General features: G+C 36.6%; 1 protein-coding gene across 1 annotated transcript in view; it reads right to left on the minus strand.

The window, feature by feature from the left end:
• Positions 1-15397, minus strand: part of LOC150106943 (diacylglycerol kinase theta-like) — a 610762-nt gene that overhangs the window by 320983 nt on the left and 274382 nt on the right. The window contains exon 8 of the mRNA XM_090393510.1: positions 652-746. Coding sequence (XP_090249636.1) covers positions 652-746 — 95 coding nt within the window. The remainder of the gene's footprint in view (positions 1-651; positions 747-15397) is intronic.

Below are 15397 nucleotides of genomic sequence, written 5' to 3' on the forward strand. Positions count from 1 at the left end.
GATAGTTTTTTCGGCATGAAACTCTATGGATTTCGATCCAAGTTTCGTACCCGGCTATAAAATAAAATGGGATTTACCATCCCCCTTTCTATTAACAAATTCAGCGGTAAAATAGCCTTTCGGTTTATTATCTTAGTAATTAACATAAACAGTGTTTTAATTCATTTCCCTATACATCGATTTGACTTTTTGTAGTATTTTTGGTGTGTATTGAGAAGGACGGCAAACGAACTGCCACCAGGCAGCAAAAGCTCGAGCTACGCAGCTGCATGTCAAGGAACGTTATTTTCAAGGTGAAGAGTTTCTCTGATGAAGCTATAAAATTAACTGAACTTTAATGGAGGTTTTGTATTCTAAAGAGGATTCAAATCTAGGTCATTCAATCCAAAGGATATTGCCATTACTGACTCAATTATGGAGACTCATTGGTTAGTGACATTCATGCAGTTCCTTTGTTCGGACATATGGGAAGAAATTTTGCACCCCCATGTTCTCTGTGGATGGGGGGGCTGTGTTGAAAAGGAAACAGTAATGAATTCATGCAACTTTTAAATACATTTAACATATCATTTTCCTTGTTTGTATCTTAATTCTCTTAAAGCAATATAAATAAACAGAATAAAACGATACTAATACCAAAAATATACATACCACCATCTGTTCCCTTGTGGCATTTCTCGAAATAGTGATTGTCCTAAACATTCGCCTTTTCATAGAGGCATTACCATCATAGACTTTGATAATTTCTATATATAAAAAATTAGCTTCTATGTACATATCAAATTATAAACACTGCTCATGAAGAAAACAAAAGTTTTGTTTAAGAATGAGAACGTAAGTAGGGGAAACCTAAATTAATTATATTAAAGTAAATTATATTAGCCAAGAAATAATATTATTCACAGTGAAGAATTTATGGAGACGCAAAACATGTTAGAATAGTTACTTTACTTAACATTAAGCAAGTAACAATCGACGTTTCGACCTCTGTATTGAGGTCATCATCAGGAAAATATACATATGTACAAGATGCAAGCTACATGCCATTGTACTATACAAAAATAAAATTAATGTAAATGCTTGTTAATCGTTTATGCTAGCCTGACCTCTAGTGAGGAAAAAAAAACTGAACAACATTAAACACTTTCTACAGCCCTTTTGTATTGAGATTTTCTTCTGGCTAGGGTTGTTCTAGTTGCTATATGGGTTGAAGATGGGTCCTCCACATAATTGGAATACTCAATCCATCATTTTTGTTCAGATTGGATGATGTTTCAGCATTTCATGAGCTTCTTTGAATTTTCTATCAAACCAGGTTTCAGTGCAGAGCAGGGACTTGGTGCCTTTCCAGTCAATTCTGTGGCATGTTTGGAGTGCATAGTCTGATAGGCCTGTTTTAACATAGTGGAGATATTTAATGTGGCATTTGTGTTCATCTTTTCTAATTGGGATGGTGTGTCCTGTTTCCCCTATGCAAGGTAAGGTACAGGTACATTGAATTTTGCAAACCCCTGGGTGAGCAAGGTATGGAAGAGGATCTTTGGAGGAGTTAAGTATATTTCTTAATTTTGCCAGGGGTTTGAAGGTTGTCTTGATCTTGTGTTTAAGTAGTGTTCTATCTAATTTTTCTGAAATGTACTTAATGTAGAATATGGCTATGGCATTCTTGTAATCTTTTTCACTTTTAATGGCATTTTTATGGAAGATATTGTGAACTATTTTGTTTTATTGTAACCATTTTATTACAAATGTTTGGTTAATGGTTTCAAATTCTTGGTTCAGAGCTTGTTCATTGGAGCAAATTGTTATGGCTTTTTGAGGGTGCTGATGACTCCTAGTTTTTGTGTTGGATGGTGGTATGAATTTTTATGTATGTCTTGGCCTGTATGTGTAGGTTTGCAGTAGAGTGAAGGAGAGGAAGCCTGAGGGAAAAGCAATCTAGAAAAGAAAGAGATATTGTTTTCGATTTCGATGGTGAATTGATTATGTTTGTGTTGTTTGTTCAAGTGGCTTAGGAATGTATTTAATGTTTTGTGGCTGTGGGGCCAAATGGCAAAAATATCATCGCCATATCTGAGCCAGACTTTGGCCGAATCTAGAGCTCATTGCTCAGTCTTCCAGGTAAAAGTTAGCTATTGGGGGGGAGGGGTGAGCCCATGGTTGTACCTTCTTTTTGCAGGTAAAAATTATTTTGGTACATAAAATACTCGGAACAGAGTATGTGGGCAAAGAGGGCCATGAAATCAGGCAGAAATATGTTTTGTAAGAGAAGAATAGTATCATGAATCAATATCATTGATTGGTGAAAAGGGCAGTTATGTCAAAGTTGACTAATAAATCTGCGCCACTGAGAGTAAGGTTTCTAATCTTGTTTATGAAATGTTGTATATTTTTATGTAGGAAGGGAGAATAACCTATCAATTCCTTGAGTGTGGTAGCTAATTTCTTGGCTAAGTGATAACAGGGCTCGATTCCTTCAACTATTGTAGTGACATGCTTGTTTTGTGTATTTTTGGCAGGCTGTAAATTCTTGGAGAGCAGGCATAATGCAGTATAGGTTTTTTGGTTGTTTCCTCTGGCCATGTGATCACCGATTTGATTAATTCTGTTATTTTCATTTTGATGTGGTTTGTAGGGTTATAATTCACTATTTGGTATGTGTTGTGGTCAGATACCAATTGGTTAATTTTTTCATGCTGTCTGATCAAGGACAATGGTAGCATTATTTTTATCTGCTTTTGTAATAACAATGTCTGGGTTAATTTTTAAGGATTTAAGGGCCAATTTTTCTGTTCTGGTTAGGTTGCAACTTAGTTGTTTATTAGAGTTTAATATGTACAATGCTTCCATTGTATTTTGTCAGCTAAATTACAGAGGAGGGATTTTAGACATCTTTCAATGTGATAAATAAAATCTAATTTGTTAACTGTTCATCACTTAGCCATGGTCTGTTGGTTAGTCAAATAGATAGAACACTACCTAAATAAAGAAATAATCAAAAAGAAGCCTATCATAAATGGTTAAGCAGTAAAAGATTAGAAGTTGAAATAGAATATAAAAGAATAAGAGCCATAGCTAAAAGAGAAATCAGAAAAAGACAGAATCATGGAACAAATTTGTTTCTAATTTAGAACATGATTTAGATAAAATAAGACCCAATGTATATAAGATTTTGAAACACAGGGCAGCACAACTAAACAAATTGTCCGACAGGAGGAACATGGATACAGGGTTGAAGATGTGATTGCTGCAGCACAAGGTGATAGAATGCATAAAAGGTGAAGATGAGATAAGGTGGAATGGAAGTCAGAATCATGACCAAGAAATAGGAGTGGTGAAACCGAAGAGAGTGGTGTGGTATAGCAACTAGAATAGAGAATATTGGTGCTGGTCGAATGGCTTCAAAGACACAGAGATTGTCATGTTTGTATACAAATGTATGGAGTATTCGAAACAAGAGAGATGAGTTAGGTGAGAGATATTTAGGCAAATTAGTTGGGCATGTAAAAAGAAGGTGATCCTGATGGGAGACTAATTACAGGAATATAGAATGGAAGGAGGAGATATTATTATTATTCGTGACACCTCTCAAGGAGTCCGAAGACTCATCACAGGACACCTATTGAACAACTCTCCGTCTCCACCACAACGAACCTCTACTACCAATCATCTACATCAGCACCATCTACTGTCCAATACCACCACCACAACTAGTAATTTTTGTCTGTAAATTTCACGTGTTCTGAAGGGCCGATTTGTCTGTATGCGGGATGAAAAACCCTAGTTTCTGGGAGAAAAAACCCTGCTACCTCCATATGAGATCGGTTAACTCACCTTCGATTGAACAAGTCCATATAAAGATTCTTCCCATCATGACGAGACTCGAACTTGGGTCTTTTCCAATTGATGGGCACAACGTACCGTTATTCTTCCAATTGCGCTATGGAGAGTGAGATTGTTGAATTTCTGAGAGATAAATATCTTATGCAGCATGTGCTGAAGTAACCAGAAGTTTTAATGTTTTGGATCTGGTGATAACTTCACAAGATGTAGTTTTTAATGAGGTGTTGACACTGCTGTCAGTTGGTGAGTGTGATCATAAGGTACTTGTTCAGTAAGTAGTGAAATAAGAAAAGGTAACTACCAAAAATTAATATATGTGAAAGTAAAAAGCAGGCAATTCTTTCTTTTAAGGTTACATGATGGTCAGCATTCACAGTGAAGAATTTATGGAGACACAACACACGTGTTAGAATAATTACTTTACTCAACATTAAGCAAGTAACGATCACGTTTGTTAGAGACAGTTGCTAGTGATCGGATCTGTGAAGAGTATAATGTGCAGGCTAGGAAAGTCACATGGTAAAGAAAGGAAAGGTGTAGTATGAGAGGAGATTGGCTGATCAGGCCAAGGTTAACTCAAGGGAATTTTTCAGCTATATGGCAAGCAAGAGAAAGAATAATTATTGCAGGTTGACACTAGTAGATAGTCATGGTAGCAGAGTAACAGTAGCAAAAGATATAGTGGAATTATTGAATGAGCAATTCATCAGTGTATATCATACTGGTGTAAATGATGCCAGGCAATATACAGAAGGGAGGCAAGTATTAGGAGAATTGGAAATGAAAGAATCTGAGGTGTATCAGGTGTTGATTAGGTTAGAGGTCAATAAGGTTGTGGGAATGAATGCCATATCACCACGTATTCTTAAGGAATGTGCAAAACAGTTAGCTATTCCCTTGATGTGGTTATTTAATGAAAGTCTTGCAATGGGTATGGTTCCTAAGGAGTACAAAGAAGGCAAAATAGTACCACTCCACAAACATGGTCCTAGGACAGAAGTAAGTTTCCAAATGCAGACCAGTCCGTATAACTGCAGTTTTGGTCAAGGTTGAAGACATTGTTAGGAATGAAATACAGGATTAAGTTGATGGACATAACATTCTTTTATGATGGTCAGCATGGATTTGTAAAGGGTAGGTCCTGTTTTAGCAATTTACTTGTATTTTATAAGGTAAAGAGTGTGTTAGATAAGAGAAAATGATATACAGTGATATTCTTGGACTTTGCAAAAGTGTTTGATAGATTACCACATAATAATTTGGTGTACAAGCTGCAGAGGATGGGAATATATTGTATACTGTTTAGATGGATTGGAGACTGGCTCTCTGAACAATACCAACAGGCTGTGTATGATGGAGCAGTGTCTCAAAAAAGGAGGATAAACAGCAGCATTCCTCAGGATTCTGTTCTTGGGCCCCTGCTATTTCAGTTGTTTGTAAATGATACATCATGTGAACGTACTGTGGATGTTCAGTTGCCTGCTGCTGATGAAAAGTTAAGGAGAATTATAAATAGCACTGCTGATGTCATTTCCCTTCAGGAATATTTGAATAGACTTTTGACTTGGACAAAGGATTGGGGTTCTCGTTTCAATATTAATAAATGCAAGGTGTTGCATTTTGGAGTGCAAAAATATAAGCTTGTGTATTATAATGTTGGTATCATACTGTAGGAAGTAGATGAAATTCGAGATTTGGAAGTGATTGTTGACAGAAAGTTTAGAGGACATACTGCCCTCTATAAATATAAAGGAATATAAAGGAAGCAATTCAAAAACAGAAAAGAAAAGTAAACGAAATTGTAATTGTAGTAACGACTTAACTAGCAATAAGTTCAGTATAAGAGCGGACATGAAAGAGTTGTTGGAAGAGATGAGAGTGAAGAGTGAGAAAGTGAAAATCGTGAGTATTTTACCTCGATATAATAAAAATGAATTAAGAAGAATGGCTATGATGGCAAATGATTCAATGTGTAGGCACTGAATCGTTTGGAGGCGAGAAGGAATGGATGAGATTTTTGGATGTGTGGAGTGAGTTTGAGGGAAGATTGGATTTGTATAAGAGGGACGGTCTACACCTGAATGTGTTTGGTATCAGGAGTCTATTAAAACTAATAACTGACAAAGCGAGCCAATGACAGAGACAATGCACACATATTCAGCAGTGATGAGCCTATCTGCCAGCAAGCCATCCATGTCCACACTGCTCATGCAGTGCATAACATTACATTTTTAAAAGGACTATGCACGTGAGTGACAGAACCAAATACGATGTTGGACAATGGGCGGCAGGACCGGGAGTGTGTTGGGATGTCCTGATGGTCATATAGGCATTCAGCAATCATTTCCTCTGAGATCTCCATTACAATAGTTGAGCCTTCCTGTGCAATTCAGAAGTGAATAGAATATGATAGATTTTAATAAATTTAGTTTAATCCTTTATCCAAGTGTAAGCAAACAAAGTTTGCACCTGAAGTATCTTCAGGATTGAGGCAACTCGTAGTAAAGGTGGACCAAGTTCTCATCACTTCTTGTCTCGGTATCTCCCATAATGCAAAGCGCATCTCCTTGCTAACATGTATAATACTATGCATTAAGGGAAGGGCCACTACCCAGACCAGTTTCGACCTTTATTGAGGTCTAGTCAGTGGGAGCCAGACCCAGAAGTGGTGATACTAAGGCAGAAGCAATGGAGAGGTCAGATTCCGAAATTACTTATATGAGTTGCCAAAAAGTGTACCACCTTATTATTAAATTACTCTGGATTTAGAGAAAGATACTGAGACAAGGAGTGATGAGAGCTTGGTCCACCTTTACTATGAGTTGCCTCAATCCTGAAGATACTTCAGGCACAAATTTTGCTTTCTTACACTTGGATAAAGGATTAAACTAAATTTATTATAGTCTAACCAAGTGGAAAATAAACTTCCAACATGATAGATTTTATCATCCCATTGAAACGATAAAAGGGCAAAACACCACCCTGATGTGAATATGTTAAAACTAAGAAATATATAGTGAATGTCGTTATGGCAGTTTCAGATATTTTGTAATCTGGTTGAAGAAAATCAGCATTTCAACACAACAACTGTCAGCTTGCTTTTGTCGTTGAGTTGTGCGATCTTTTGTTACTACTGCACCAATCATGTGCACGTCTTCATAGCTGTTCTATCTCTATTGGCCAACCATTGCTGTCCATTTTGCACTCTGCTTTCATTTCCCATTAGTCATTCATGCAAGATTGTTCATTATGTATCTCAAGTCTTGTAAATTACTGGTAATTTTTGCTTGAAATATGGAGAAACATTCATGTTACAGTGCTGGTTTTGAACTCAAAGTTGTGATAAACTCAAAGATCTTATGATTCCGAAATTATAAAATAACAAGCAAGAATGAAACTGTGTGATTTAAGTTAATTATAGAAACATTGTTGCTAAAGATTCAAATATATCACGTGATGAAGATGAGCAGCAGATTGAATAAACTTTCATAATTAAAATTTAAATATATTTGTTTTATAAATAATGTGAGCAATAATAAATTATAATGAATACTGGGGATTTAATTTAAAATGTCAATTTAGTTTTTGCCTGAAAAACTTAAGTTCCCGAAAATCCCCACATATCTTGCACCGTGATTTTTTAACTTTAATTTTGGGGAAAAAAGTAAGAGTTATATTCAAGTCAATATGGTATTAGTTCCTTGTCTCCAGCATATCCACATCAACTAAATATTCAAGACATGAGCAGTACATTGCATGCTAATAGCTTTGCAATAATATTACTTCAGTCAAAAAACTTGAGAACATAATAGAATAAAATTATATTCAAAAGTTTTAAAGTGAACTGAAATACTGAATTACATTTGTTCTGGAAAAAAATTATTTGTTTTCAATTAATTTTTGCTATGAAACAAACTTCATGAGTTAGACTTTTGAACTGCTTAATAAAATTAATCAAGCATTTAATATTTGTCTCTCTCATATCTCTTTTTTTTCCCCATATTAAATTTACCAGCTTATGTATATGAGTGCTTAATTCATTATCCCCATATTTAAACGAATGTGAAAATTACAGGGGAATATCACTACTGTCAGCAGACTATAAAATTTTATCAAATATTATACAAAAAAGAATCTTACCTTATGACAAAGAAAATATTTGTGAATATGAAGTAGGATTCTGAAAAAATGGATCAACAGTTGACCAAATGTTTACACTTAGATACTAGAAAAAAAAACAGGAATATAATCTGCAAGGCCATATTTTATTTCTAGACATTAGAAAAGCATATGATAGCATTCATAGAGAAGGATTAAGAGAATATTAGATGAACTAGGAATACCTCAGAAGATAATATATTTAATCAATATCTACACGACTGATAGCCAATGAATGGTATTGGCTAATGGAATTTGATCTGAACGTTTTCATATTAAGACAGGATTGAAGCCAGGAAATGTCCTTTTGCCCATCCTTTTCAATTTAGCATTAGAAGAATGTATCCGAGAAATTATAAAATATAGCAAACAGAATAGTCATATTAGGATATGCAGATGATATATGCCTCATTGCAGAAAATGCTGAAAACACATTATTATTATCCTAAGACCCCAATGCAGTCAAAGACTCATCTAAGAGGTTCCTTTATCACACATTGGCAAGCTCAACATGCCACACCTTAAACACATCATTCAAATTCTCTACAGACACCACAATATAAGACAAGGCATTTCAATTATTCACAACTCTGCATGCAAAAAAAATGCTTGTCACTCCCTTGCTCACACCCTCCTTATAAAGCTTACAAGGATGACCTCTTGTTCTTCCCTGATGTCCCACTATGTTATGAAAAACCTCTTAAACATTGATCCTATAACAATACCTTACCAACTTGTACGTCTCTATCACATCACATCTATTCCTCCTATCCACTAGACTCTGTAAATTGCTTCTTCTCAACCTTTCCTCATATTAGACATTCCAGAGATCAAAAACTACCTTATTCAGTCACCTCTGGACCCCTTCCAACATCTCTTAGTATTTTTAAAAACCAGGTGACCAAATCCATGCACAGTAAATACATGTATAGCCTAATCAGAGCCTTGTATAAGGCTCTGATTAGGCCAAATTGTCTTCTGCATCATTCCTAGAATTTGTTGTGTTGTCCTCACAATTTTGGCAATGGGTCTTCTAAATTTTAGTTCAATATCCACTATCATCCCTAAGATCGCTTATTTCCTCCACCTTCAAAAATATGTTCCCACCAAGCATAAATTCTACATCCCATCTTTCTTTCAAAAATTTTAAAACCTTAATGGTATCCATATTTGGCTTTGGTATCTCCTCTGATTAGGTGTCCAAGATAGTTATTTCTTTACTTTTGCCCTAGATCATGTTGATATTATTTTGATTTCATGTAACCCTCCCTTCTTTAAGCCAGCAAACATGGCTAACTGATTTCAAATCTATGCTTTATAGCAATTACATCATCATATTATTGCTAATTAGTATTGCTCTCAATTTAATGTACACTGAATTTTTTATTTTTTTTATTATTATTATTTTATTTTATTTTTTTTTGAGGAAAAACTTAAATTGCATTGCCTGGAAAAAAAATGTCACCCTTATGTACATTTGCAGGCAAACAGTATCTACCAATTTTGTCATGTTTCGTTATCTATCTGCATGGAACAACTTGAGAACATATGAGCTGATTTTGAAGAAATGTCATATTTAAAATATTTATGGCAAGTTTTCAAGCTATTTTAATTTTTGTTAATATCAAACATGAATGACTTTGGCTACCACTTTGAAATCAAAACAAAATGCAATTTTTATGATGCCAGTGATGTGAATGAATTCACTGCTTGTGCAATTATGTAACACATCTTAATATTATTATTATTATTGCCACGGGCTACTCTAGGAGTCCTAAACATCATGTTCACACAGCTGTTCAACATTCTCACAGTATCTATCATACCTTGCCTTGAACTCGCTCACTGTCATAGCACCCACAACAGACTCTGGCAGCTTATTCCACTCATTTACCACTCTAAAAGTAAAGAACCCAGCTCTAACACCCCTGCTAACCACGCTCTTGCCCAGCTTCCATGGGTGTCCCCTAGTTCTCCCACCACCAGTCCTGATCTCAAAAATATCATCTGAATTAATCCTATAGAATCCTTTTAGCAATTTGAATGTCTCAATCATATCTCCCCTTTTTCGCCTATCAACTAGTTTCTGCAACCCACAAATCTTCAATCTGTTCTCATATGGTGCATTCCATAGACCTGCTATCATCTCAGTCACTCGCCTCTGGATCCTCTCAACCTCCTCCCCATCAAGAAGGAACCGAGGTGACCAAATCTGGGCACAGTAGTCGAGATGAGGTCTTATCAGGGCTCGGTATAGAGGTACAATAACTTGTTTTTCTCTGCTCGTCAAGGTATTTTTCAACAACCAAGTGAATTGATGAGCTGATTTAGCTACTTTCGCAATGTGCCCCCTAAACTTCATCTCCCTATCCACCAACACTCCCAAGTCCCTGGCCTCATCAATCTCTTGGAGTACAGTTCCACCAATGTGGTATACTGCTGCTAATCTTTTCACTCCGAAATGCATAACCTTACATTTTGTCACATTAAATTGACATCCATTCTCCTTAGTCCAGAACTCCAATCTATCTAAGTCATCTTGCAAGACTTTCACATCTTCTGCATTCACTATCGCCCTACCCAACTTTGCATCATCAGCGAACAAATGAACTGTCCCACTTAGACCATTCCCTATATCGTTAATGAACAGATTAAACAGCAGTGGTCCAAGAACAGAACCCTGTGGCACACCACTAGTCACAGGCCGTTTTTTGGACTCTACTCCTGAATAAACTATTCTTTGATATCTCTCCATCAACCACCCAGCTATCCATCTCACCAACCCTATATCCATTCCCATATGTTGTAGTTTACGGATTAGAATTCCATGTGGTATCCTGTCAAACGCCTTTGCCAGGTCCAGCAGTATCACTGTAAACCCATTTCCCTTATCCAGTTCAGCCGTCACCCTGTTATAAAACTTGAGCAAGTTACTGAGGCATGATCTACCCTTCACAAAGCCATGCTGTCCTCTGTACAGTATCTCATTTTCATCAATCCATTCCTGTATTTTTCCCTTGACTACTTTCTCCAAGACCTTGACAACGACTCCTGATATGCTGATCAGTGGGTAATTTGCAACAGTAGTCTTGGATCCTCCTTTATGCAGTGGAACTATTTTCCCCTCTTTCCACACCTTCGGGACTAAACCAGACATGAGACTCAGATTAAACAACATGGTCAAGGGCACTGATAATTCTTTAGCCGCTTTACATAAGACCCGTGCCGGTATACCATCCAATCCCACAGATGTATTCACATTAAGGTTCTGTAATAGACTATTCACCTCCACTTCATTCATCACAATTCCCATATAAACTAATGGTTCCTTAATTTTTTCAATGTCACCACCTGGATGATATACTTTTGCAAAGTGCACGCTCAGTAACGCCACTATATCGACTGGTTCAGTGAACTCTTTACCATCGTCATTCCTTAAAATCATTTTGCCATGTACAGTTTTTCTCTTGCTTGCAGCATATTGAAAGAACTGTTTGGGATTCTCTTTTGCTTGCATAGCTAGTTTCCTTTCATAATCGGCTTTTGCTGTTTTTACCACACTCGTTACCCTTCTAGCCTGTACTTTATACCGTTCGTGTGCCTGCAGGTCACCCCTTTCTTTAAATTCCTTCCATAGTTGTTTCTTTTTTTGCAGCTCAAGCTTAATGGTGTTATTCATCCATTTAACCCCTCCTTGTTTCACTATTCGGACCTTAGGTATACAATCAGCCATAACCTCTTGTAAATGCTCTTTGATCACTTCCCATGCTCTATCGACGTCCAGCCCTTGCAGTTGTACATGCCATGGCACTGATCCAAGCAATCTCCTAAGCTTGTCATACTTGCCAGCACGGTAATTCCACATATGCCCTGTCTTAATCACAAATTTCACACCTTTAGCCACCTTATGATCACTCTCACCAATAGGTGGCAGCATGGTCATATTCATTACAGTCAAATTCTCAGATACTATTACCAGGTCAAGCACTCTCACACCCCTAGTATTTTCAATTACATGCTGTTTCAGATAGTTATCCCTTAATAATTGAATAAAATCCATCTCCTTCCTCACATGTGTCCTCTCCTCCTTCCAATCAATGTTACCATAGTTGAAATCCCCCATAATAATTACCCTCCTTCCACTCATTTCATCAATTTGTTTATGCATACCATCTCCACCATCTATTCCATCACCTGGTCTATAGCAGCACCCAACTGTATATTTTATTCTGCCAGTATCAATCTCACACCAAATAGCCTCAAATGAGCTCCTTTCACTATCCTGCAATACTTCAATTCTCCTTGGCTGCAGTTCATCAGCTATCATCAATAACACCCCTCCCCCAATTTTATTCTCTCTGTCCCTCCTAAACATACTATAACCTACACATTCTATCCCACTAACTATATCATCTTCCGTCAGCCATGTTTCACTAATGCCAATAACCTGTGGCCAGGAAGAGCCAATCAAGGCCAAAAATTCTTCCTTCTTGTTCCTAATACTCCTGGCATTAGTATACATGAATTGCAGTGTTCCCTTTGTCCCACCCCTATCTTGATGCGTTATTCTAAATATCCCATTCCCATTTTTTGTCCTTATTGCTGGCTCAGGTACATTATATACATTTTTACACTCAACTGTCTCACTGATGTCTGGATATCCACTTCCCCCCCTCCTTGGTAGTTCTAGTTTCCCTGGTTCTGCACATCCATTTTCACTTCATTCAGCAACACTTTTTCCAGTCTCCGCACACCAAGTCCATTCAAATGCAGTCCATCCATCTTGTATAAGTCCTTTCGCCCATCAAACTCATTCCACACGTCCACAAATTCCACACCACACCGTCCGCATAACGTGCGCATAATATCATTTGCGATTATGGCCCTCCTTCTAAACTCCTCTCTGTCATACCGCGGTAACAGACTCACCATTCTAACTCTGTCACTCTTTTCTTTCGCTACCTTTAACAATACTTTCAAGTCCTCTCTCATAAAAAATTTATCACCTTTCAATTCATTCGTACCAGCCACAATTGTTATTTCTTTCACCCTCTGTTTTTGCACTCTAATGCTCTCACTTACATCCTTAAATTTCGCACCCGGCAAGTACGATTTAGTTACACTCCCAATTATTACTCCTCTTAATAATGAGTCACCATACAATACTCTCTCCTTCATTTCGGAAACTCGCCCACGCTGTTTATTTCCGTTAGCCGAATCACTGTGGAAAGAGTTTTGCAGTTTTGCATATCAAAAATGTCTGTGCAGTTTTATGTTATACATATGATGTGTTCCCAAAAGTAATGCATCCATTTTAATAGCTTCTCACCCAAAAGAGAAGTGGCAGTGAAATTGAAAAAAGGGAGTTTGAATTCTTTGCTTTTTTTTTTTTTTTATATACTGTTTCTCAACATAATATATCTCCCTTTTTTGTTATCTCCACAGCATGACAAGTTTTTTCCTTTAAAGTTGCCATTGTAAAACTCTTAAGGTTGTTTTTGGAATTTTTTTTTTATTTTATTTTTTTTCATTTCTGCTTCTGACCTATTCATCATTTTCAGAATGAATACTCTTGAAATGTGCCTTCAATTTAGGAAATAACGAAAAGTCTAGGGAAGCCAGGTCTGAGCTATATGGAGGATGTTCCCTAACTTAAAATTTGATCTCTTCAACAGCCATTGAAATGATGCACTCATGTGCAGCATTCTTTGTTATGTACAAACATCATAAATTCATTATTTCACCTTTCTCAAAGTCTTCACATAGCTTTATCAATTTATAGTTGTCCCTTTCACCATACAATTCAATAGCACTCTAATTTTGTGCTTAAAAATTTGACTATGTTGCATGTGCTGTTTTTTGCATGCGCCAACAAACATGTCAAACACTTAGTCCATTGTGAATACAATTTAGAATACACCACTGTATTCTAAATTGTAGTGGAGAAATAGAAATAAAACAAGATGGCATGTTACTAGGCCACTCTAACTTCAAGGCTAAACAGCAAACAGTTTTAAAAATAAATGACATACTAATTGCAGTAAACCATACAAATCGGACATTTGATACATTGCTGAAAAGTTAGATACTTTTTTTTGTTCAAACAGTTAATAGCTTAGTGAGCATACTGGTTACAATTGAGATCACATCATAAAATGGGCTACAAAATACTGACATTTAAATGTCATATTAAAAATCTTTATTTAGTGAAAAGTTCAATGTCTGTAACTTCAACATATAAGTTGATTGGAGAATATTCTGTAGGTTCTAAGTTCTGTTTATTTTTAATATATGGCGTGCTTAAGGGTCAAAGCTGTATAACTGAGAGGCCACATGGCCTTTAAAGGAATGCGAGAACTGACCAGGGCTTCTGACCTAAGGTCCAATCCTCACCTTATCGTGGTGCACCCTGTTGGGTATCTACCTGGATACTGAACGAACGAAGATGGGCTGGCAATTTGGGATTTAGCTGACCAAATTGTATTCTTATTGGCTTAAACCAATCTAAAAAATTATGGTTCAACGTGACAAAATTTCATGCTGGCTGGGGATTCGCTTGGTTAAACAAGGCCCACCATTGTTTTCGCCAGGGAACCAGGGCAAACAGCAAAAAGTCAGCTACTGGAACAAATCTGAAAGCACACCCCAACTCAACATTACCAGAGTTAAAGATCGGTACTATTAACATAAGAAGCCTGAATGGCAAAGAAATGGAGCTAGCTGAGGAATTAGATAAGTACCAGATCGACATAATAGGGGTGACTGAAACATAAAAGACAAAAACTGGTGAGATCATTCTGAGCAATAAATACAAAATGTTATATTCAGGCAATGACAATCAAGAAAAAGAAGGAGTAGCCATAGTATTCAACACAAAATACGAGGCAAATCTTCTTGAATGGCAGGCAGTCTCAAGTAGAGTAATTTGGGCAAATATCAGAATGGGGAATTGGACATTGAGACTTATTTGTGCCTATGGTCCCACAAAAGGTTCTACTAAGGTAGAAGTGGAGGAATTTTTGATGCTTTAGAGAAAGCAACTGACACAATGAAAAAGGAAAAGTTGGTCCCTGTTAGGGATCTAAATAGCAGAGTAGGAAATGATTGTCAAATATACAAAAATATTTTGGGAAAATTTGGAGAAAAGAGCAAAGCTAATAATAATGGCAAATATCTGTTGGATTTCTGCTCAGGACACGGACTAGTATTATTAACACCACGTTCCAACATAAAAATGTGCACAAATTCACATGGAAAGAAGAGGTAAGGAATAAGAAAAGTCTCATTGACTATGTTCTTGTTGATAGTGATGTTTTCTCCAGACACCAGAGTGTACAGAGGATTTGAAATTGGAAGTGATCACTATTTAGTCTTGAGCAGGATAAAATCGAATTTC

Source organism: Typopeltis vanoorti, chromosome 5 (genome assembly GCF_054136105.1).
Source record: "Typopeltis vanoorti isolate ZY-2024b chromosome 5, IOZ_Tvanoo_1.0, whole genome shotgun sequence".
Lineage (NCBI taxonomy): Eukaryota > Metazoa > Arthropoda > Arachnida > Uropygi > Thelyphonidae > Typopeltis > Typopeltis vanoorti.